This window comes from Eschrichtius robustus, chromosome 10 (assembly GCF_028021215.1).
Source record: "Eschrichtius robustus isolate mEscRob2 chromosome 10, mEscRob2.pri, whole genome shotgun sequence".
NCBI lineage: Eukaryota > Metazoa > Chordata > Mammalia > Artiodactyla > Eschrichtiidae > Eschrichtius > Eschrichtius robustus.
In genome coordinates, this window is record NC_090833.1 from 111,847,244 (window position 1) to 111,866,919 (window position 19,676).

Sequence of the window (19,676 nt, forward strand, 5' to 3'; positions counted from 1 at the left end):
ATTAGCACCTCTGCTAAAGAGGGCCTGGGGCTGTGGAAGAAAGCAGACTTTAAAGGCAGAACACCCTTGTCTTTCAGTCAAACACGCAGACACAGGAGCATGTATGGGAAAGTTGAAACTAGCGAAGAGAAATGGAATGTCAGGGATCTTGCAGTCTTTTTCTTCACTCAGGTCAAAATACAGCAAATAGCCTTTTGACAGAAACAGGTAGGTCAAGCTGTTGGAAGCTCCATGCCTCCCATTTTCTTCTGCTGTTGCAAGAAACCAGTCATTTCCAAATAAGTAATAAATACCTCCAAGCGCCCAGGGGTGTGTGAGAGAAGGCAGCCCACTCTCTTTGGGCACCTGCTGCCACTGAGCGGTGGTGGCCTGTAAGCGACCTTACTGTCCAATACAGGGACGCCCAGGCCTGTGGGGAGAGGGTCCTCCCCCACGTGCAGGACCGCAGGGCCTAGAGCCCTCAGCCCCGCCGCCGCGGCTTTGGGAGATGCCCCGGGCGGGCTCTGCTTCCAGGGCTGGGGGGTGGAGGCGAGGCAGGAGATGCTGTTTTCGCACTTGGGCTTCGCGCTTCCTTGACACTTTCCTGTCTCTCGCTCCGCCGCCAGGTCGCGGCGCCTGCCTGGGCGTCTTCTCCAACTCCGGGTCACCTCGGGCTCGGTGGCGCGGGGAAGGGTGCCGGGGGCGGCCTGTGCGGAAACCAGCCCAAGCTGGCGCTAGGAACACCGCGTCTCCGGTGGCTCCACAAGTCCCGACATGAGCGTCGGGGTCTTAGACTGGCAGCGCTCCAGCCGCTGGGTCCCCGTCAACACCGCAGCCCTCCCGGGAGCGGGGCGCGATTCGGGATTGACCTCGCCCCGTCTGGTCCCCTCGCCTCCATCCGGCCCAGGCCTTTCCTTCCCAGTTCTCTCGCTGGCCTCCCCTCTCCCTGGGGGTCTCGATCTCTATTTCTGTCACTTGGTCTCTTGACTCCTATCTCTTCTTCTTTCTCTGGGTCTGTGTTTCCCTCTCCGACGCCCCCCCCCTTTTCCCTGGTCTCTGTTCCTCTCTGCTCTCTGCCTGTCCTTTCCCTGCTCTGTTTTTTCCATAACACTTCACACCACCTAAAAGTCTATACTGACTTATTCATTCTCCGTCTTCCTCTTATAGAATGTAAGCTCCACAGGCAGAATTTTTCTCTGTTTTGTTCTATGCTGAATCCCAGCGCCTCGGACAGTCCCTGGCACTGAGTAGGTGCTCAGTAAAAATAGGATGAATGACTGGATGAATGAGTTAATTGATGAATGAACAAATCCTGTCCCTCTGGGTTCTCAAGCCAGTCTTTTCTCTGTCCTTTCTGCCTGCCTTCTTCTGTCTCTCCCCCTTTTCTCTGCTTTCTCTTGTTTCTGTCTCTCTCCATCCCTCCCTCACTTTTTTTCTCGGTCCTGCTGTCGGACAGCGTCCCTCCAGCTTTCCAAAAGGTATGGGTTTGGGCCATCCGCACCGGGAGACGGTACACCTGGCGTCTCTTGTCGGCCTTTGTCCTAGGGAACCGGGCAGCCTCCCTGTCCAATCGTCGCAGCCTAAGCGCCTAACCAGGTCCCTAGCTGAACTCGACCTCCAAAATCCTGACTGTGCGCCTGGAAATCCCTTCTTCCTGCAGACCCCAGAGTCCTGGGACTCCCGGTTTCCTTAGAGGCAGCCTAGATTTGGGCGAGAGATTTGTAGGTGGTGGTGCAGATAAACACCCTGCAACGACTCAGACTGGGCCTCTCTCTCCATGTCTGGTCTGGGCCTCAGGGTCCTACTTTGAGAAATGGTGGTGACTCTAAGCACCTACTGTGTGCCAGGGGATGCATTCCCCTTTGAAGGGAGTGTGTTTCTCCAACTCCCAGCAACCCTGAGAGATGCTATTAGCAACTCCTTTTGTAATTGTAATCATTCAACAAACATTTATTGGGCACCTACTATGTGCCAGCCCTGGCTGCTGCCCTCATAGAGCCTACATTCTGGGGTGTGTGTGGGGAGGAAGGGGTGTGTATAAGCAACCACAGATAAACGAATTTGTAACTCCGTGGAACAGAAGGCCTAGGAATTAAGCAAAGTCACATTTTATGTATTCCAAGAACATTTATTGTGCTCTTTCTCTGTACTGGGCGCAGCCAGTGCTGCAGCTTCAAAAGTCCCTAACAGGGTAGGAGGGAGGGAGAACCCACAAGGGAAAGAATGGGGCCCACGTCACCAAGAGAGATCCTGGAGGTGACAGCTTCGGTCCCCAAGAGTAGGGCCCCTCCGGACAGCTCAAAGATTCTGCAGGCCCAGAGCGGGTCTTGGTGCAGCCTGGGCAGTGGGTGCCGGAAGCTCCCGCTTGCTGCTGTTCCCCCACCCCCATCCGAAGTCCTCGGATTTGGAGGAGGAGAGGGAGCCAGGCTGGGAGAGGGTAGAGGGGCGAACGCTAGGGCGTCAGCCTGGCCGCAGGGCGCCCGGTGCTCCGCGACCCACTGGCGGCAGAGCCCGGACTTGCGGGCGCCTGGACTGGGTTTCAGTTCTCGCCTCCGCTGCCCCGGGACCTGAGGAGCGCCCTCCCCATTCAAAAAGCTTTTGGCGTCCTTCCCGAACTTGGTGAAAACGTGGAGAAGCCTTTTCACTTTTCTTTCCCTTCCCACGGGCTCTTAGATTATGAGACACGAACTGTTTTATTTAAACTTGATTTTAATTTTTAAATGTCAGACGTCCTCATTAAATGAAATTTAGAAATATTTGAAAAGCAAAACGAGGGCTTTAAAAAGCGTTTCGTTATAGAAACTCGATAATAAGTAGAATGGATGAAAGAACTAAGACTCAGAAATCTAGATTCGAGACCTATTGCAGAGCGCCCCGACTTTGCCACCTCCAACAAGTGTCTTAACCTCTCTGGGTCTCCTAGTTCCCGTTTGTATGAGGATGGGAACATCTTCTCTCCCTCCCTCTAGCGCGGCGATGTTCTTGTTTCCTCGAAAAAAAAAATGGAATTTGAAAGTGTTCTGTAATCTGGAAATATGGTAGGGTGTGCCAGAAACTCTAGTCCTCAGGGCCGGAAGCAGCAGGAAGCGTTTGCGGTCTCTGAGACAGAGCATGGCTTCGCCTTGCAGCACTGAGTAGTATTTTTACAAGCAAGACAGAATTAAGAAGCGTGGCCGACTTCTCTCCTCACGTCCACCGGCAGGAGGCTGATGAGCGCTTCCTGGGGGGCAGAGCTCGGTTCCCGGGGCGGGGGTCTCTAGCCCCCCTCCCCAAGAATTCCCGCTGCCAAGGCACAGGGGCTCGGGAGGGAAAGAAGGTCTACTAGCCTCACAGCTTAATTCGTTCTCCGTTTTTCCGTCCGCGGGCGACGGCCCTGCTCCGCACCCGGACCCTCCGTGCTCCACCCGCGGGGTGGGGTGTGGGGGTGACGCTGGGCGCAGTGTGGGCCCCGCGAGTGAGGACCGGCTGTCGCAGAGGGAGAGGGAATCGTGCCGGCGGCGCCAGGCCCGGCGGAGGAATTGGAGGGCCGCGTGGGGACAGGAGCCGGCAAACGTTCAGCGCGGGTCCCTTTGCCTGTCTGTCCCGGAGCCCTTAGGTACAAGCTCGCAGAGACGCGTCTACATCTCGGAGGAATTCGTTACACAGGACGAGGGGTGACTTTTCCAGTGCCCTCCCCGGTCCTGTCTCTCTGCGGGTTTCTTGCTCCCGATTATTAGACTTTGGGGGCCTGCTGTTCTTTCAGGCGTCGTTGGTTTCCAGGGCTGGCGGCCGCCGAGGCTGATTTCCGCAGGGTGCCCGGCGGCCGCACCAGCCAGAACTGAGACTGTGGTCCCGGCGTTGCGCTCGGCTTAAAGCAAGCCCGCTCGGGTCCCGCCAGGAACTCCGGAGAACCCCGCCCGGGGAGACCGTCGCTGTTGTCGCTGTGAATCCTATCGTCCACTGTTTATTAACTTTTTTTTTTTCAGGGAACTAGAGTTCCGATTCCTCTGTACTCCATGTCCTGCCTACAAATACGTCTCTAAGGTATGGACCGGCTGAAGTCCCAGAGGCCTTAATGGAGCAAAAAAATCCGGCAACTTATTCTTGTGTCCTGGAGAGATTTTTTTTTGTTTAATCGTATAGCACATCTTAGTAATTCTTATTTGTCTAAATTTCACGACTTGACTCTTCATTAGACCCAGGCCCTTAGTAAAAAGAGGTCAAAGACTTTCACAGTATTACATTTTCCTTGTAGATTATGGGAAAGAAAAGTGGAAAGAGGGCATGAATGGGGTTGGGCCATATCCCAGGCCAGCCCAGAGACATCTCCTTAAAAATAGCCAGGAGTCCGAACCTCAAAGCACACCACACACACACACCCCCCAACTCCATTCCCAGCGGCCTCCTGAGTGAGGGAGAAGCCTGGGAACTTAGCGGCAGCCGATAAACCTCCTCCAGCCGGCGGGCCAGCAAGGCCTTGAAATGCTCTCTGCTCCTGGCAACAGCGCGGCGGCCGCGGCGGCTCCCGCCTCGCCCAAGGGAGGGAGGGGGTGAGCGAAGGAAGGAGGGAGGGAGCGAAGGAAAACGAAACACCCTAAAAGAGCGGGCCGCTGGCCAACCACCCTCTGGACCGTCCTTGAGCTGAGCCCTCGGGGGAGAAAGTTGGGGCGCTGGGCCCAAAGGGAGGGGAAAACGCAGAACACAGACACAAAATTCTCGGTTCCAGGCGCCTTCCTAGAAGCAAGGAATCTTTGACGGACTCCCAGGCTTCAGCCCACCAGGAGAGCGCGGACGGGGCTGGGGGGGGGCTGGGGGGTCGGTGGTGGTGGTAAAGGAGCTCAGTCGCAGGCCTGGCCAGGAGCGGCCCCCTGGTGAATCCGGGGTTCCTCGAAAGGAAGCGCTTAGAAAGAACAGTCTCTTCCCTCAGGGGTCTCACAACAGCCACACAGAGCAGGGCCTGCTATTGCCCCCACCACTGTACGGGAGGCTGGGGGTGGGAGCGGGGCGAGGCTGGCCGCTGGTCACCCAGCTACTGCGACCCTCAGCACACGCGCTCTGGCGCCGCGGCCGACCCGGCACTGCGAAGGTAGCAGCCCGCGTGGGAGCGGCCCGCGTCCTTGGCTTTGGGGAGGACGCTCAGATGGCCGCTCCGCCAGATGCTAAGTCCCAAGGCCCAGTCTCCAGGTTCAGCCCCTTTCGCCCTCTGGGGGTCGCGCGCGGGAGGCAGCTCTGAGACATGGGGCATCGCTGGAGCCACAAATTCCCAGGGAGAAGAGAGATGCCGTGGCAGCTTCCTGCTCCGCCGAGCTCAGCCTTGCAACTCCTCAGAAAGCCCTCGTAGGGCCCTGGCGCAGGCCTTTGGCTTCGTGGCTCTCTCGCTCACCCCTGGGGGAAGGAGGACCCGTTTCAAAGAGCACAGGGGTCGCGTGCCCTTCTCGGCTGCATCTGAAAGTGCGCCGGTCGGCGTGTCCCCGCGAAACCGCCTTTCCCCAGGTCCAGCCTCCGGGATCCCCAGGACCCCCTCCCTCTTAAGTTCCCAGGCCCGGGATCTGCAGCCCCAAATTCTGCAAGGCGCTGGCGAGGAGCTGGAGGAAGCTGGAGAAGGGACCCCTAGCACGCCACCCTCAGCTTCCCGGGCGCGAAGGGGCCCAGGCGGGCAGCGGCCCAGGGAGCGGCGTCGGTGAGTCCAGCGGGCGCTCAGCCCTTCCGCCGCTCTGCCGGGCGCCTCAGTTTTCTCTCTTCGGCCTGAGCCCCTCTGGACCTCCGCACCTTCAGCTCAGGGAAGAGAATTCCCCGCGCAGCCGCTCTCAGTCTTTCCTCCGGGATTTTCCTGAGAATCCCCACGAGTTGGCCACGATCCCTTTGGGGGGTTTCCTTCCAATCAGCCCCGCGTCCTAGCCTCGGCCTCAGTGCCCGGATTGCCCTCGCGCAGGCCGGGAATCCACGACCGATTACAGACTGCGGAAGCGGGTCTCGCCCGTACCCTTACTTCGGAGGCGCACAGGTTTCTTTCAGGGTGGTATCCCTCCAATCTGGTATGAGAAACCTGCGCAAGGGAGAGAAACGCGACCTTATGGGGGGTGGGGGGGGAGTTTAACCGAAAGCTTGAGAGCCACCGGCCGGCTGTTATCTGGAGCTGAAGGCTGCGGTAATCGATGGGTTATTTTTACGCGGTAATAGGGCCCTGTGATTGCTCTATTAACCTTTAGACCTGTCTGAGGGACTCTCCGGCTCGCAGCCCCGCTGCGCTGGGGCCTCTAGGCACTGACGCCGACTCCAAACTCAGGCCTGCCACCCTCCCCGCCCCCGCTCTAGGGAGGGGGGCTGAGGCCGCTGGAAGAGTCCTCTCGACCGAGAAACTCCGCTGGACTGCCGAGCTCCCCAAGTCCCTGCTAAGTCCCTTGGATTGGAGCGGCGGCGCCGCAGGCGGCAGAGAAAAACGCAAAGATCTGAAGGGAGGAGGCCGCAGGGGCTGGGAAGCTTCGCCATGAAAGCGTGCACTTTTCTCTGCATGAACATAAAACTGTGCGCAGGAGCCTGGCGGACTCCCCGGGCTACTGCGAAGGTGAAAGGGAGGCTTAGGTGTCCGCGCTCTGATTGAGGGGGGCAATCTCAAGTTTGGCGTCTCTTCCTCCTCCCCAGAATCTGGGGCTAGGAGAATCCCAGTACCCACTATCACCCGGAGCTCTGCAACCAGTCGGGCACCCCCGGTGACCCAGGGCCCCACACCCGAGCCGGGGTCGCGCCCAAGAGGTCACCTTCCCCTCTATCAGCCCCGCCCCTCGCCCCCCGCGTCCGGGGCCGCGGCTGGAACCGGACCACCAGGAAGCGTGGGGAGGAGGGAGGAGGTGGAAGGCAGGGGAGGAGGTGGGAGAGAGACGACTCATTAATAAAGCTGACCCTGGGCAAAACCGCAAACCGAATCGACCTCAGGCAGGGCGGTGGAAGAAGCCCGCGCGCCCCGGCACTCGCACTTTGGCGTCTTCCGAGGAGATCCCTGCGCCTGGACTTTGCCTGCTAGGGGAGTTTTTTGAACAGCCCCGCAGCCAGGCGCCCGGCGGAGGTGCAGCCCGCCGCGGCGCACCCCCGCCCCCTGTCCTTGCACGTGACTCCCGCGGGCCAGTCAGCGCCGGCGAGCGGGAGCGCAGGGAAGAGGGGATCCGCGCCGCGAGCTGGGGGACTCCGAGGCGGCCGGCAGGGAGGCTGCGAGAGCTCCGCCGCCGCCGAAGCTCCCGCGGCGCCCAGGGGAGCGCGCGCCGGCCTCCAGGAAGCTCGAGCCGCGGCAGGTACGGCTTCTCCCGCGCTTCTCCTTGCTCTTTCCCGTCTCCTCCGCGCTTGTTTGCTTGGGAGTAGAGAGGTAACCAGCGGATGGAAGGGAGACGTTGGTTATCCCCCTCTCCCTAACCTTTCCCAAAGCCGGCTCTGCTTTGGCTTAGCAGCTTCTTTAAAAAAAGAGTAAGATTTGAGGGGAAAGCGGACAGGGATACTCGAAGTGCTTCTGGATTCTTTTTGTGTGAACTTGAACGTTTTTAATCCCCGCCCCCGCGTGCAGATTTCCCAGCCCTTGTTTGCATCTCGCAGGCCTGGGCCTGGGTGGCGATGGTGGCCGCGAGAAATCCCCCTGACCGACTACCCTAGACAGGCCGCACGGCGGCTCGAACACGGAGGGAGTCAGACGGAGGAGTGTAGCCCGTGGGTGACAGAGAGGCGGTGGGAGGCGGCGCAACTGGGCCTCGGGCCCCGGGGAGGCGCTCCGAAGTCGGGAATGGCTGCTGAGCGCCCGCACTTTCCATGCCTCCCAGTCTTCCTATCTGGGGTCCAGGGGATTAAACCCACACTGCTTCTGGGTGGGATTAGCTGAGGGCGGGAACCCGGCGGAGAGCAGTGAGGTCCTTCAGCTGGCCACGGCTAGCTACCCCGGTCCACGAAATTATGTCTCTTGGCTTTGGGCTGGGGGGGGGGAGTCACCCAGGGGAGAGGAGGATGCCCAGGTGGTACACTGCCACCAGGTTGAAAGAATGAGGGGCCTTGCGGTTGGGGGAACAGGGTGGTGAGGGGCCCAGGGCCGGTGGGAGTCGGGGCCGGCGCCGCCGGGAAGGTTGGGACAGCGCCTCGGGGAAGGATTTCCTGTGTTTCTCAGAAAAGGAACTGCAGCCAAGAGCAGGTTTCAGGCTTTTAAAGAGAGAAAGGTTTTATTGGGGTGACGGGGTGATACCCCACTTCTCCACTTCTGGATCTCCACGTCCCCCGCAGCGACCAGGTCCGTTATCGCCGACTCGGGTGTGCGTTCGGGTGTGACAGTTTTCTGCGCAGCAGGCCGAGGGCGAAGGCGCCAGCTGAACCGAAGGAGCAGGAGTGACCTGTAAATGCACGGGAACGTTAGGACGCTCTCGATCTTCTCGGCGCTCAGAAGTAGATCAGAAAAGGGCTCTGAGCTCACTCAGCAAGGAAGAAAGCTTTCCTGTCTGGCCTGTGAATTTGGAGTGAACTGGGATGGGTGATCAGCGGGAGAGGGAAAACTGGGGCACAAGCCCGGATCCCCACAGCAAGGCCAGACCTCTTCTGCCGTTCTCAGGAGCTCGTTCCGCTCCCTCCCGGGATGGCCTTCGAGGAGGCTCAATTACAGAAACACGCAAGAGTCTTTTAAAGGGAGTAGTTCATTTCTTGTCTTAACAGAAAGGTATAGAGCGGTATTTTCTCCCCCTCCTATTGTTCAGTAATCCAACTCTGAGGTAATGTATCAGCCATTTAAAAAGGCAGAGAATGTAATAAAGACAAATGTTAGATTTATGGCATTTTCAGCGTTTCCATTTTAAAGCTTAAGTTAGCATCTGTATGTATATTGGAAGTTGGATTACAAAATTATAAATCTTCCTTTCCTGCAGCTTTCTGAGAAAAGAAACTTATGACATTTGTTTAGAACTGCAGGAGTATTCCAGAAAATGCAATGAAGTAGGTCAACTATTTGATTTTAAAATCAAATACCAAATATTTTATTAAGGTAAACCTATGTATTTACTTACTGAAGCCCAGACATTCCTATAGGTATTAATTTTTTGTCTTCATTTTCAAAGGGGAAAATTGGTGATCTCGGTCAAATTTTTTAATATCCATCCTCTAACTAAACTTCTTATTGGAAGGAAATGTTCCCCAAACCAATAACTTATTGTATAGTTTTGAAAGCAAATAATAAACCACTTAAGAGTTAACATATGACTGTATAATACAGTGCTATAACATTATTATTATTAGTGATGTTGCAAAAGTGATTAAAAGCATTATATAGTGTGTATTAGACATTCCTTTTCCAGAATATTTTTACAAGAATAAAGATGACCATTTATTATAGTACATAATACGTCTGAAGCATTTTCTCATGGTACACTGTAGTAAAAATAATAGTCAATTGTATAGAATTTTCTTTGTGCCTGTTATAAAAGTTTTATAAGACCCTGTTATAAGTGCTTTCCATATACTAATTTATAATCCTCAGAATGACCATACCAGATAGTTACCTTTAATATTTGAATTTTTGCAAATGAGGAAACTGAGACACAGAAAGGTTAAGTAATGTGTCTACAGTCATTCATTCAGTAAGTGGCAGAGCCTGGATTTAGTACATAGTTGTTAATATATCTGTAAGTCTACTACTGCAATTAAAGAAAAAAATGTTAAGGGTAGCTGCCTCTCCTAAGGAGAAAAGTGGGCATGGACTGGACAGCCGTAAACCCCTGGAGTCCTACAGATCCTGTCCTCTACCCCCTTTAATTGTACTTTGATCTTAAAGGAGTTTCAAAACTTTTCGATGCTTCAGTCCCCTCTTTTGTAAAATGAGGAGAGACACTTTTACTTAGCGGAATTGTGGAGAAAATGACCTGGAACTAAGCAGGTGCTTCAGAACGTGGAGCGCTTAGTTTTATCAGAAAAATTGCCTGGTGAAATCAAAACACAGGATACAAGGATATAATCAAGTCCTACAAACTGTTCTTTCCCCCAAGCAGTCTCATTGGTGTTCTGATTCCATATGTGGGTGGATCAGTGATTCCATATGAAAAACCCATTCGATGAATTGGAATGGTTCAGTGAGTACTGTAGTTCTGTAAAGTGACTTTGTACATTCCTCTTACTTTTCTTAATATCAGTCTGCAAAATCTCCAAAATAAAACTATTTGCGACAAACGTGTATCTTGTCTGATTTGATGTCCACGTGATACAGCGTATGGATAAGAGATTCCACAAACTTTTTCACCGAGATTTAGCAGACACTGTGCTCACTTATAAATATTTAGACTCTGCCTCTAGTTAAAAAAACAAAAAAAGATTGCAAACAAAAACTTCTTAGGCTGCTGGTTTTTATAAAGTTTGTCCTTGTCTTCCATGGGCAATCTAAAGTTCTTTCATGGCCAAGATCAGTTGGGGATAGGTGGGGGGACAGAGGAGATGGGACGAGATTTCTTAGGTCTAGGTTCTGCGCGGAAACCGGAAACCCTTGGACTTTTAAAATATTGTGACAAGAATATGCTAGAAATAAGGTAAAATTAAAGTCCTTCCTGACAAGCAATACAAAAAACAAAAAATTGAGCGTGAGCATAACCAGTAATTTCATGTCCAATAACTAGGAATCCCCGGGTCTCTAAATCGCCCCTCCCCGAGGCTTCCCTCCGGCAGCCGGACCCCACGGCCTCTGCAGAACAGCTTCCCGCGGAGTCGGGTGGCCTCCGAAGCCGGGCCCCCGAGAGTGGCGATTTTGTTTGCAGGGCGGGAGAAGCAACCAAGCTTAGGGGAAATGGGCTCTGAAAGCTCTGGATGAACTTATTTCCCTCTTTGTCATTCCCTCTTTAGACACGGCTGCATCTCGGAGGAAAGGAGCCCGCCCGGCCCTCGGCCTTGGAGCCAGCCTCCCGCACCCTGCACCGCAGGCCGGGGTGTCCTGAAGACGGCGGTGCCGCGCAGCGACAGGCCAGGCCCGCGTGACCCCGGCTGGAGCCCCGTGCCCGCGCCCGGACGCTACCCCGCGTCTTCGCGACCTCCAGCCCCTGCAGTGGATTCGGCCCCTCCTCCACCACCTCCGGGAACAACCGCAAATTCAATTTGGGATTTTCCTGAGTAAACCAGAGCCTAGAGTCTTTGGCTCAATGCTGGATTTAATACGTATATATTTTTGAAGGATTCGTTTGTTTTTTTTTTTTAAACTTTTGATTTTTGGTCTTCATTTTTGTGACAGCCCCTCACTTGTACATTAGTCGTCTTTTTATTTTTGTATTATTATTTTCTCTCCCCGCACTGCTCCTTGTTCTGAGGACTCGGACGCTGCGAGCGCGCGTGGCGATGTACCAGAGCCTGGCCATGGCCGCCAACCACGGTCCCCCTCCGGGGCCCTACGAGGCGGGCGGCCCGGGCGCCTTCATGCACGGCGCGGGCGCCGCGTCCTCGCCGGTCTACGTGCCCACGCCGCGGGTGCCCTCCTCCGTGCTCGGCCTGTCCTACCTCCAGGGCGGAGGCGGGGGCACCGTGTCCGGGGCCGCCTCGGGCGGCAGCTCAGGGGCCGCGCCGTCGGGCGCAGGGCCCGGGACCCAGCAGGGCAGCCCGGGCTGGAGCCAGGCGGGAGCCGAGGGAGCCGCCTACACCCCGCCGCCCGTGTCGCCGCGCTTCTCCTTCCCGGGCACCACCGGGTCCCTGGCCGCTGCCGCCGCCGCCGCTGCGGCCCGGGAAGCCGCGGCCTACAGCAGTGGCGGCGGGGCGGCGGGCGCCGGCCTGGCGGGCCGCGAGCAGTACGGGCGAGCCGGCTTCGCGGGCTCCTACTCCAGCCCCTACCCCGCCTACATGGCCGATGTGGGCGCGTCCTGGGCCGCGGCCGCCGCCGCCTCCGCCGGTCCCTTCGACAGCCCGGTTCTGCACAGCCTGCCCGGCCGGGCCAACCCTGCGGCCCGACACCCCAATCTCGGTGAGTGCTGAGCGCGCGTCCCCGGGCGGTCCGGGGCCGGGACAGAGGTAGTCCTGAGCCTTGTTTGGGACATTTAATTTTACACAGGCATGCGGGGGCGGGGGCAGGGGATAGAGCGGCTACGTGAGTTTCCAAGGAAAGCAAACTGGGAGACAGAACCTGGCGGGCGGTAGTGGCGGTGAAGGTCACAGCCCCACGGAACCCAGATTCTGTTTAGTGAGGGCGGGCCTGCCCTCTAGATCCTTTTCTGAAAGGGAGAGACGTCTGCAGGGTGGCCCCGGGCGTCGGGTGTGTCTGGGTCTACGTGCGCCCGGGCAGCGCCCGTGTGTAGGTGACTGCGGAGGCCGCCGGGCGACCCGGCTGCACGGCGCTGGGAACACCGGGTTTCTGCTCCCAACTCCTCTCGGCCGTTGCTCAGAATCCTCTGCAGGGAACTGATTACATGGCTTGCGCCCAAGATCTTCTGGGCCATTTGGCGGGCCAGTTGGAGGATCCCTCGGGGGTGGCAGAAGATTTTCCTGTCGGGGAGTTCACACCGGGAACAAATGAGGGACCCTAGCCAATGGAGATGGGTTGACCTGGGATCAGTGCCAGGTGGGTGCCTCGGGGCCAGAGCGTGTCGTGACCGTGTGCTGGTCGGCGGGGCATAGGTGCCCAGGGCTGCTTTGGAAGCGCACCCCAGGTCGGTGTCCGGGAACGCGGGGAGCCCAGAGGTGCATCTTTAGAACGCCCGACGGAAGTGGAGACTTTGCCGCAGGTCCAAGTGTTCAGCCTCGTCCGGTCCCGAGGGCTGGGGTTAGAAATTACAATCGTAATGGGCACAGTTTTATAGCTTCTTTGAATGTCAGACTTGGCAAGGACGTCAAACGTGTGCCCCTTGCTCCCATTTACAGATGAACAAAATGAAGTCCGAGGCAGGGCTTCGGCGCTTCAGGCTGAGAGAGAAAGGAAGTGGCAACGCTAGTTCAAAATGCAAATGACCTCTGGTCCTGTGGAATTTCAGGAAGGGACGGGATCCGGCTTGGATGGAGACGACTCCTGTAGGGGAGGGGAAGCCCAGACTTGAGCAACAAAGTTAACATTTACTGACTACCTACTAAGTGCTAAATCCTTTCGCATTTGTTCTACACTTTGAAGAGTAAAGCCTGTTCCTCCCCCAGGTTTCCAGTCTTGGGCTGGCTCCGAGAAGGGTTCAGGCTTTGAAGAGCTTTTAATTTATCCTCAGACCCTGGGTGGCCTGGGGAAGATCCCCAGGGGTGTCCGCCCAAATACACATCTCAGGTAAACTGATTAACCGTGGATGTGGCGCCGGGGCTTGGGGCTGTGGCTCCCAGTTTTCCCCTCCCCGTCACGGGGGAGCCAGACGGCACCCCCAGAGAGGAGGGCCCGCCCCTCCCCAGGCTCCGGAGACTCTCGGGAGGACCTTGAGAGATAGCTGGGCTGCATCTCCATACAATGGCAGCTCGAGGTGGGCGTGCTGGGCGTGGGCCCCTCAGGCCGCGCGTTCTCAGAACTCTCCTGAGTTGTCTCTAGAACTCCCATTTTAAAATAGCGAGGAATGGTCCACGCAGTTTCACTTCTTCGAACTTGGGGGTGGGGTGGGGTCGGGAGGTTGCTTCCTAACCCTTGTGATCCTGGACTGAGAATTTGGTGCCCGGTTAGGGCAAAAAGAGAAGTCTGAAATCCAAAGATGGGGGGGAGGACTCTTTGTGGTCATGAGAGTTACAGCCACAACAATGTAAAAAAAAAAAAAAAAAAAAAAAAAAGATACTGCGTGAGGAGTGCACACAGTGAGTATTTAGATTCTCAAATGTAACCCATAGCAGGCCGGAGGGTGTTGAAGTAAGTAATGTTTCCCACACTCCAGTGTCAACAGATGGCAAGCCGACCTTTAAGGAGGGCCCCCTTGCTGACAAGTGTGGCCTGTCTTCCGGGTGCGCTGTGCTCTGTCCCCACTACTTCAGGAAGTCCCACCTGAAGACAGGCCTGGGGTCCGGCCAAGCAGTTGGATTTTCTCTTCTGTACACAGCCAAGTGTTTTAAGTGGTCAGGTGATGAATGGTTCCACATTACCTACGTGAGGGGACAGGAGGCATGTTGAATTTGTTGGCATTCACATCTCCAGCGTGTTCCGCAGGTGGCACTTGCATAACAGCCAGTTAAAAGCAGCATATGTACATGTGCTTTTTATATGTTCCTCCTATCACATGGATCCTCCTGTTAATGCCTGGCAGCTTTATGGAGGGCCATCGCTGACATGTTAACTGATGCTGAGTGACGGAAGGATGATGACGAGTGATTACTGAGTCCGTGGTGTTTATTGAGAGCTTGCTGTGTGGAGTTGCCACCGGGTCCTAAGATGGCAGTACAGGGTGGAGGTATGACAAAGGCAAACCTAGATTCAATTTCGGGTGCCCCTGTGATCTCGGGCAAGGTACTTACCTCTCTCAGTCTCCTCTCTTTTCCTGTAAAATGGGATGGTTGTAACTACTTTTAGTGTTGTTTTAAATTAGAAAAATAAGGTAGCGTTTGTGAAGGTCTTGGCTTTGGCACATAAATGATGGCTATTTGAGTAAATAGTCACTATCATGCAGAGTGACCAGTTTTTCTGATTTTCTCAAGACTGAGGAGCTTTTTAGGATTGGGGATTTTTAGTGCTAAACCTAGGACAGGCCCCCAACAAACGGGGATAATTGGTCACCCTAAGCAGACTTGAAGGCAGGTGAGTGACCCAGCAATGGGCTATGGCCATGAGCTGAGAGCAGAGGAGAGAGGACAGAGGTGTACCTCCCTCTGTCTAGGAATCTGGAAGTCTTCACCTAAGTGGTGCCATCTGCACTTGGTGTTGAAGGGTAAATAGAAGTTTGTCAGGAAGAGTACCTGCAATTTGGAAAGAAAAAAAAAAAAAAGAACGAAAGAAAATGCATGCCCTCGTTTACTGTCACACTGTCTGGTACCATGAAATAATAGAACCCAGCTTGGCTTTGTTTAAATGATGTATTTATCACCACAGTTGAAACCACACAGACTAACTCATTCTTCACTCAGAAACTGTCTTTAATTTCAAAGAGGAGAAAGAAGAGACCACCTTTATTTCTCTATGAAGTATTAAGCGTTAGTATTAATAGTAGTTCATATCTTGCCAGAGTTCTTTTGTTGGTTATTGGAGTAAGGCAAAAAGCAAAGCAATAAAAGCAAACAGGGGCGTCTGTAGAGCTCTGGACTTAGGGTGGAAGGAATGACTCTGCCTTGACTGCCATGTATATAAACTTTAATTCATTCCAAGTTGAATATGAGCCCTGACACAACCATTGAGTTCATGAATTAGGCTGCACTGATGGAATTATGTGACCTTACCGAGACCAGGTACAGAGTCTCACTCATGTGTAAGTGCCTGGCACATGCCGGGCACTGAGCAAATATTTCAGTGGAGATCCCGGAGGGAGTTGCTGCAGTCCTCTGCCCAGGTCAAACCACACACCACGGCTGCTGAAGAGACCCACGAAGAGACCCACCGGAGGGCTCTGGGGAGGAGTGAGCCGGATGGGAGAAGGTTCCTGAAGCCTTGGGAAACCACTGGAGCAGTTTCCGTTGGAGAAGTCCCAGGGTGGGTAAGAGAGGGAGAGAGTGTCTGTGTATAAATATCTAAAAGGCAAAAGTCTATGTCCTCTTAACTTTGTGTTGCTCTAAGTGAGCAGATATTAGGTTTGAGAAGAACACTTTTGCACACAGGATTGTAGTTGTTGAAATGGAATGTGGGCTATGGCTTGTCTTATTCATGAACCCCTGGGCACTGAAAGTGCTTAAGGAGACACCGCGTGGCCATCTGCCAGTGGAGCTGTGCTGGGGACTCTTGCATTTCAAGGGCTCGGGTCTGCGTTGGTGTGCCTGTGAGTTAGCTGTGGCGGGATGATATAGCTGTCTCCTCTTAGAGATCACAATCACAGTTGTTAATGTAGGCATATCCATTTGTCAGAACTCATGGACGTATACTATTAAAATAGGAGTGTTTTATTGTGTGTACATTACACCACAATAAAGTTGATTTTTGTACCAATTAATGCTTGTAAATACTTAAGGCTGAAAAGGAAACTGGAAATTATATGAGAATATGCCTTAAAGAAAATAACATTGTGGTAGATGTTACTGGAAAAGCTATGAAAATATAGTTTATGATGGAATAACAATTCTTTTGTGTAATAGAAGAACAAGCAGTTATATTTTCAAAGGAGTGCAACAATTTTGAATCATTTTAAGGGTTGATTAAAAAAAAATAACACAACGAAATGCATGTATATCACTCAGTGTTAGCCAAATGGTTTCTTTGAAAGCTTTGTCTCATTCACAGTGTTCTAAGAGTTTGTTTATGGTATAGGTTGGTGGAAAACTCTGAAGTGTTTTCTGGATCTTTTGGGGACTGCTTATCAATTAAGCCACTAGCTTTCAGAGCCAGTGCATTTATGCAGGGAACTTTGTGAGATCAACTCATTGTAGGTAGCTTGTTTGGCTAGAGAATGATTCGTCAGTCTTTGAGAAACCAAAGTTGTTTAACTTTCCATTACCACCCTGAGCAGGTCAGTCAGAGCTGGGACTGGTCTGTGGTGTTGCCCTGAGAACCATTTAAATGGGGAAGGTGTGTGTGTGGCTGGGGAGGGGGGCGTAGCCAGGGATATGTCACTGCTTCTAGTGAGATCTGTCACCTGCCCAGGGGTGTCCCATTGAAAGGTCAAGCCACATTTGTTAGGTACTTTCTAAGCGCTCAGGTGAAATGATGCACAGGAGACAGCTTTAGATAACACTTTCTTCAGTATCCCTCCCCCTTTTTTTTTTTTTTTTTTACTTAAACGAGCTAAGAAAACAAACATACTCCGAGGTGTGGGGAAACAGGAACTCTGATACCTGTGGATGGGAGTGTAAATTGGTACAACCTTTATGGAGAGCCCTTTGTGATATCTGACAAATTACAGAGTTGATACCCTTGACCTAGAAATTTAACTTCAAGGAATTTATTCTACAAATATAGAATATATTCTATGGGCACATGTTAGTTGCAGCACTGTTGTGTCGTTGGAAATAATTATTCCGACCAAAATTGGAAATAATCTATATGCGCATTAGGGGACTGTTTGTGTTCACATGGTACGTACAAACAATATGATATCTTGCCAGCATAAAAAATTAGGAAGTTCATTATGTAATGGTATGGTATCCTCTTCAAGACATTTATAAGTGCAGGATGTGTGTGTAGCACTGTATTTGTGTAAAAAAAGAGAAGAAAAGATTATATGCATTTGGAAATATTTAATTTCTCTCTGGAAATATTCACAAGGAATTTGTAGCATTGATTGCCTGTCGGGAATAACTGGAGAAGTGAGGGGAAAGGGTGAGAAAAGGACTTTCACCATCTATGCCTTGGAACTTTTTGAATTTTTAACCACCTTAACCATTTTTCATTGTCCTTTCTGTGCTTCTTTATTAATCCATTAGATAACAAGAAAATACATTTAAAATACAGGGAGGTTAAAGTTAAGATTTACTTTGTTTTGTTTTTACTGCCTTAATTTTTAAGTGTACAGTTCAGTAGTGTTAAGTTGTTGTTTACGTTCTTGTGAAACAGATTTTCAGAATTTTTTTGTCTTGCAAAACTGAAAGTCTATACCCATTAAACAACACTCCAAACGTCACCCTCCCCCAGCCCTTGGTAACTGCCGTTCTGTCTCTATGAATCTGACTACTTTATTATTTTTTTAAATAAGTTTATTTATTCATTTATTTTTGGCTGCATTGGGTCTTCGTTGCTGCGCACGGGCTTTTCTCTAGTTGTGGCGAGCGGGGACTACTCTTCGTTGCGGTGCGCGGGGCTTCTCATTGCGGTGGCTTCTCTTGTTGCGGAGCACGGGCTCTAGGCGCGCGGGCTTCAGTAGTTGTGGTTTGCGGGCTCTAGAGCGCAGGCTCAGTAGTTGTGGCTCGCAGGCTTAGTTGCTCCGCGGCATGTGGGATCTTCCCGGACCAGGGCTCGAACCCGTGTCTCCTGCACTGGCAGGCAGATTCTTAACCACTGCGCCACCAGGGAAGCTCAATCTGACTACTTCAGATCTGTCTCTATGAATGTGACTACTTTAGATCCCTCATATAAGTGGAAATCATGCCGTACTCATCTCTTTGTGACTGCCTAATTTCACTTAGCACAATGTCCTCCAGGTTCACCCATGTTGTAGCCTGTGATATGACTTCTTCCTTTTTAATGCTGAATAATGTTCCATTGTATGTGTGTACTACATTTTGTTTATTCATCCGTCATGGACACTTGAGTTGTTTCCTCCTCTTGACTTGTGAATAGTGCTGCTGTGGACATGGGTGTACAAATGGAACCTTTTTAATTTTGAGCCATATGACTATATTACCAATTAAAAAAACATTAAACCAATTAAATTTTTAAAAAGACATAAGTATTCATGAATTAACTTCCTGAAAGTCTCCCGCCTTTTAAAAAAAAAGAGTTCTATATTTAGAGTTTATGGATGTACAGGAAAAGTACTTTAAAACATAAATTGTTATTTACTGAATTCGGCTTTTGATTTTTGCTTATCCAACAGGAGATTCCTTTACTGAGGGGTCAAAAAACCCTTATCCTACTCTCAGTAATGCCTTCTGGGAGCAGATCTCCGTCCGCAGTTGTCAGATGTCCCCCCCCCCTCCCCGAACCCAACCCCACTGACATGACTTCCTAAGATCCCCTCGTGGGCACATACACTGGTGACCTTTCCTGGTGTGGGCACTTCTCCCTCAGGTTATATTGGGGCCAGAATGGAAAACCACTAACCTAGGACAGTGATGGGATTGTGTTAGAAAACCAAATTACCTTCTCCCGAAGCAAGGTAAGTCTTTTAACCAATTCTTTTCAACCTGTCCTTTTAAGACCTTTGAGTTGTACTGAATTTAGAGCTGAAGCAGGTTGCACACGTTGCTGCTTCTGTTTGCATAAGAAAGAGGAAGGACCACTGGTTTTTCCATTGCCTCGCTCTAGAAGTGGGCAGTTCTTGCAGGTCCAGGGCTGCTGCTGTTTTAAGATCTTGAAGGGGCCTTTTTGACATCTGAAAGTATTTGTCTGCTGGTGACTTCTCCGACCTACAATCCTGCATGAGGTGCAGTTGATAAGGCTCTCTCATGGGTTGGGAATGAGTATCACTCTGTTATATTGACCTTCTGTGGCCCATGACATGGTCTCATGTAACACACTGCAGGGAGGATTATTTAAACGTTTTATTGGCTACTATAGAGCTACTCTTTTGTCTCCTTCTAAAGAAGGTAAGGGAAGATAATATGAGTGGGGTTATACTAGGAATAACCTCTGACTTGTTTTAATTTATACAAAATAAGTTTACAAGTTTGGGTACATTAATGTTTGGAAACCAACTAACAACTTTCAACTTTTTAGGGATAGGAACCTATATCTTGTACCATATATGCATATATATATGTATATATACACACACACACATATATATATATGTATTGTGTACTGTGCATACATGCAAGTAAGTTGGATCCTTTCTCAAGGGTCAATGAGGAAGTTGTCAGGTAACAGGAACTTTTAAGTCCTTCTTGAGAATTAGATATTGTGATCTCCATTTTGCAGAAGAGGAAACTGATGCTCAGAATGATTAATCTGCCCCAATTCCTGCTGGTAGTAAACAACAGCTCTGGCTTAGAACCCAGGTAAGTCCCACTTCCAGGACCATGCTTTTTCCCTGTTTGCCACACTTTGCATTTGC

The 19,676-nt window shown here is 52.0% G+C and overlaps 1 protein-coding gene across 2 annotated transcripts in view; it reads left to right on the forward strand.

Annotated features, from left to right (window-relative positions):
• Nucleotides 1-11,286: 11,286 nt before the first annotated feature.
• Nucleotides 11,287-19,676, forward strand: part of GATA4 (GATA binding protein 4) — a 47,297-nt gene continuing 38,907 nt past the window's right edge. For both annotated transcript variants that reach the window (XM_068552585.1, XM_068552587.1), the window contains exon 1: nucleotides 11,287-11,902. In XM_068552585.1, coding sequence (XP_068408686.1) covers nucleotides 11,287-11,902 — 616 coding nt within the window. The remainder of the gene's footprint in view (nucleotides 11,903-19,676) is intronic.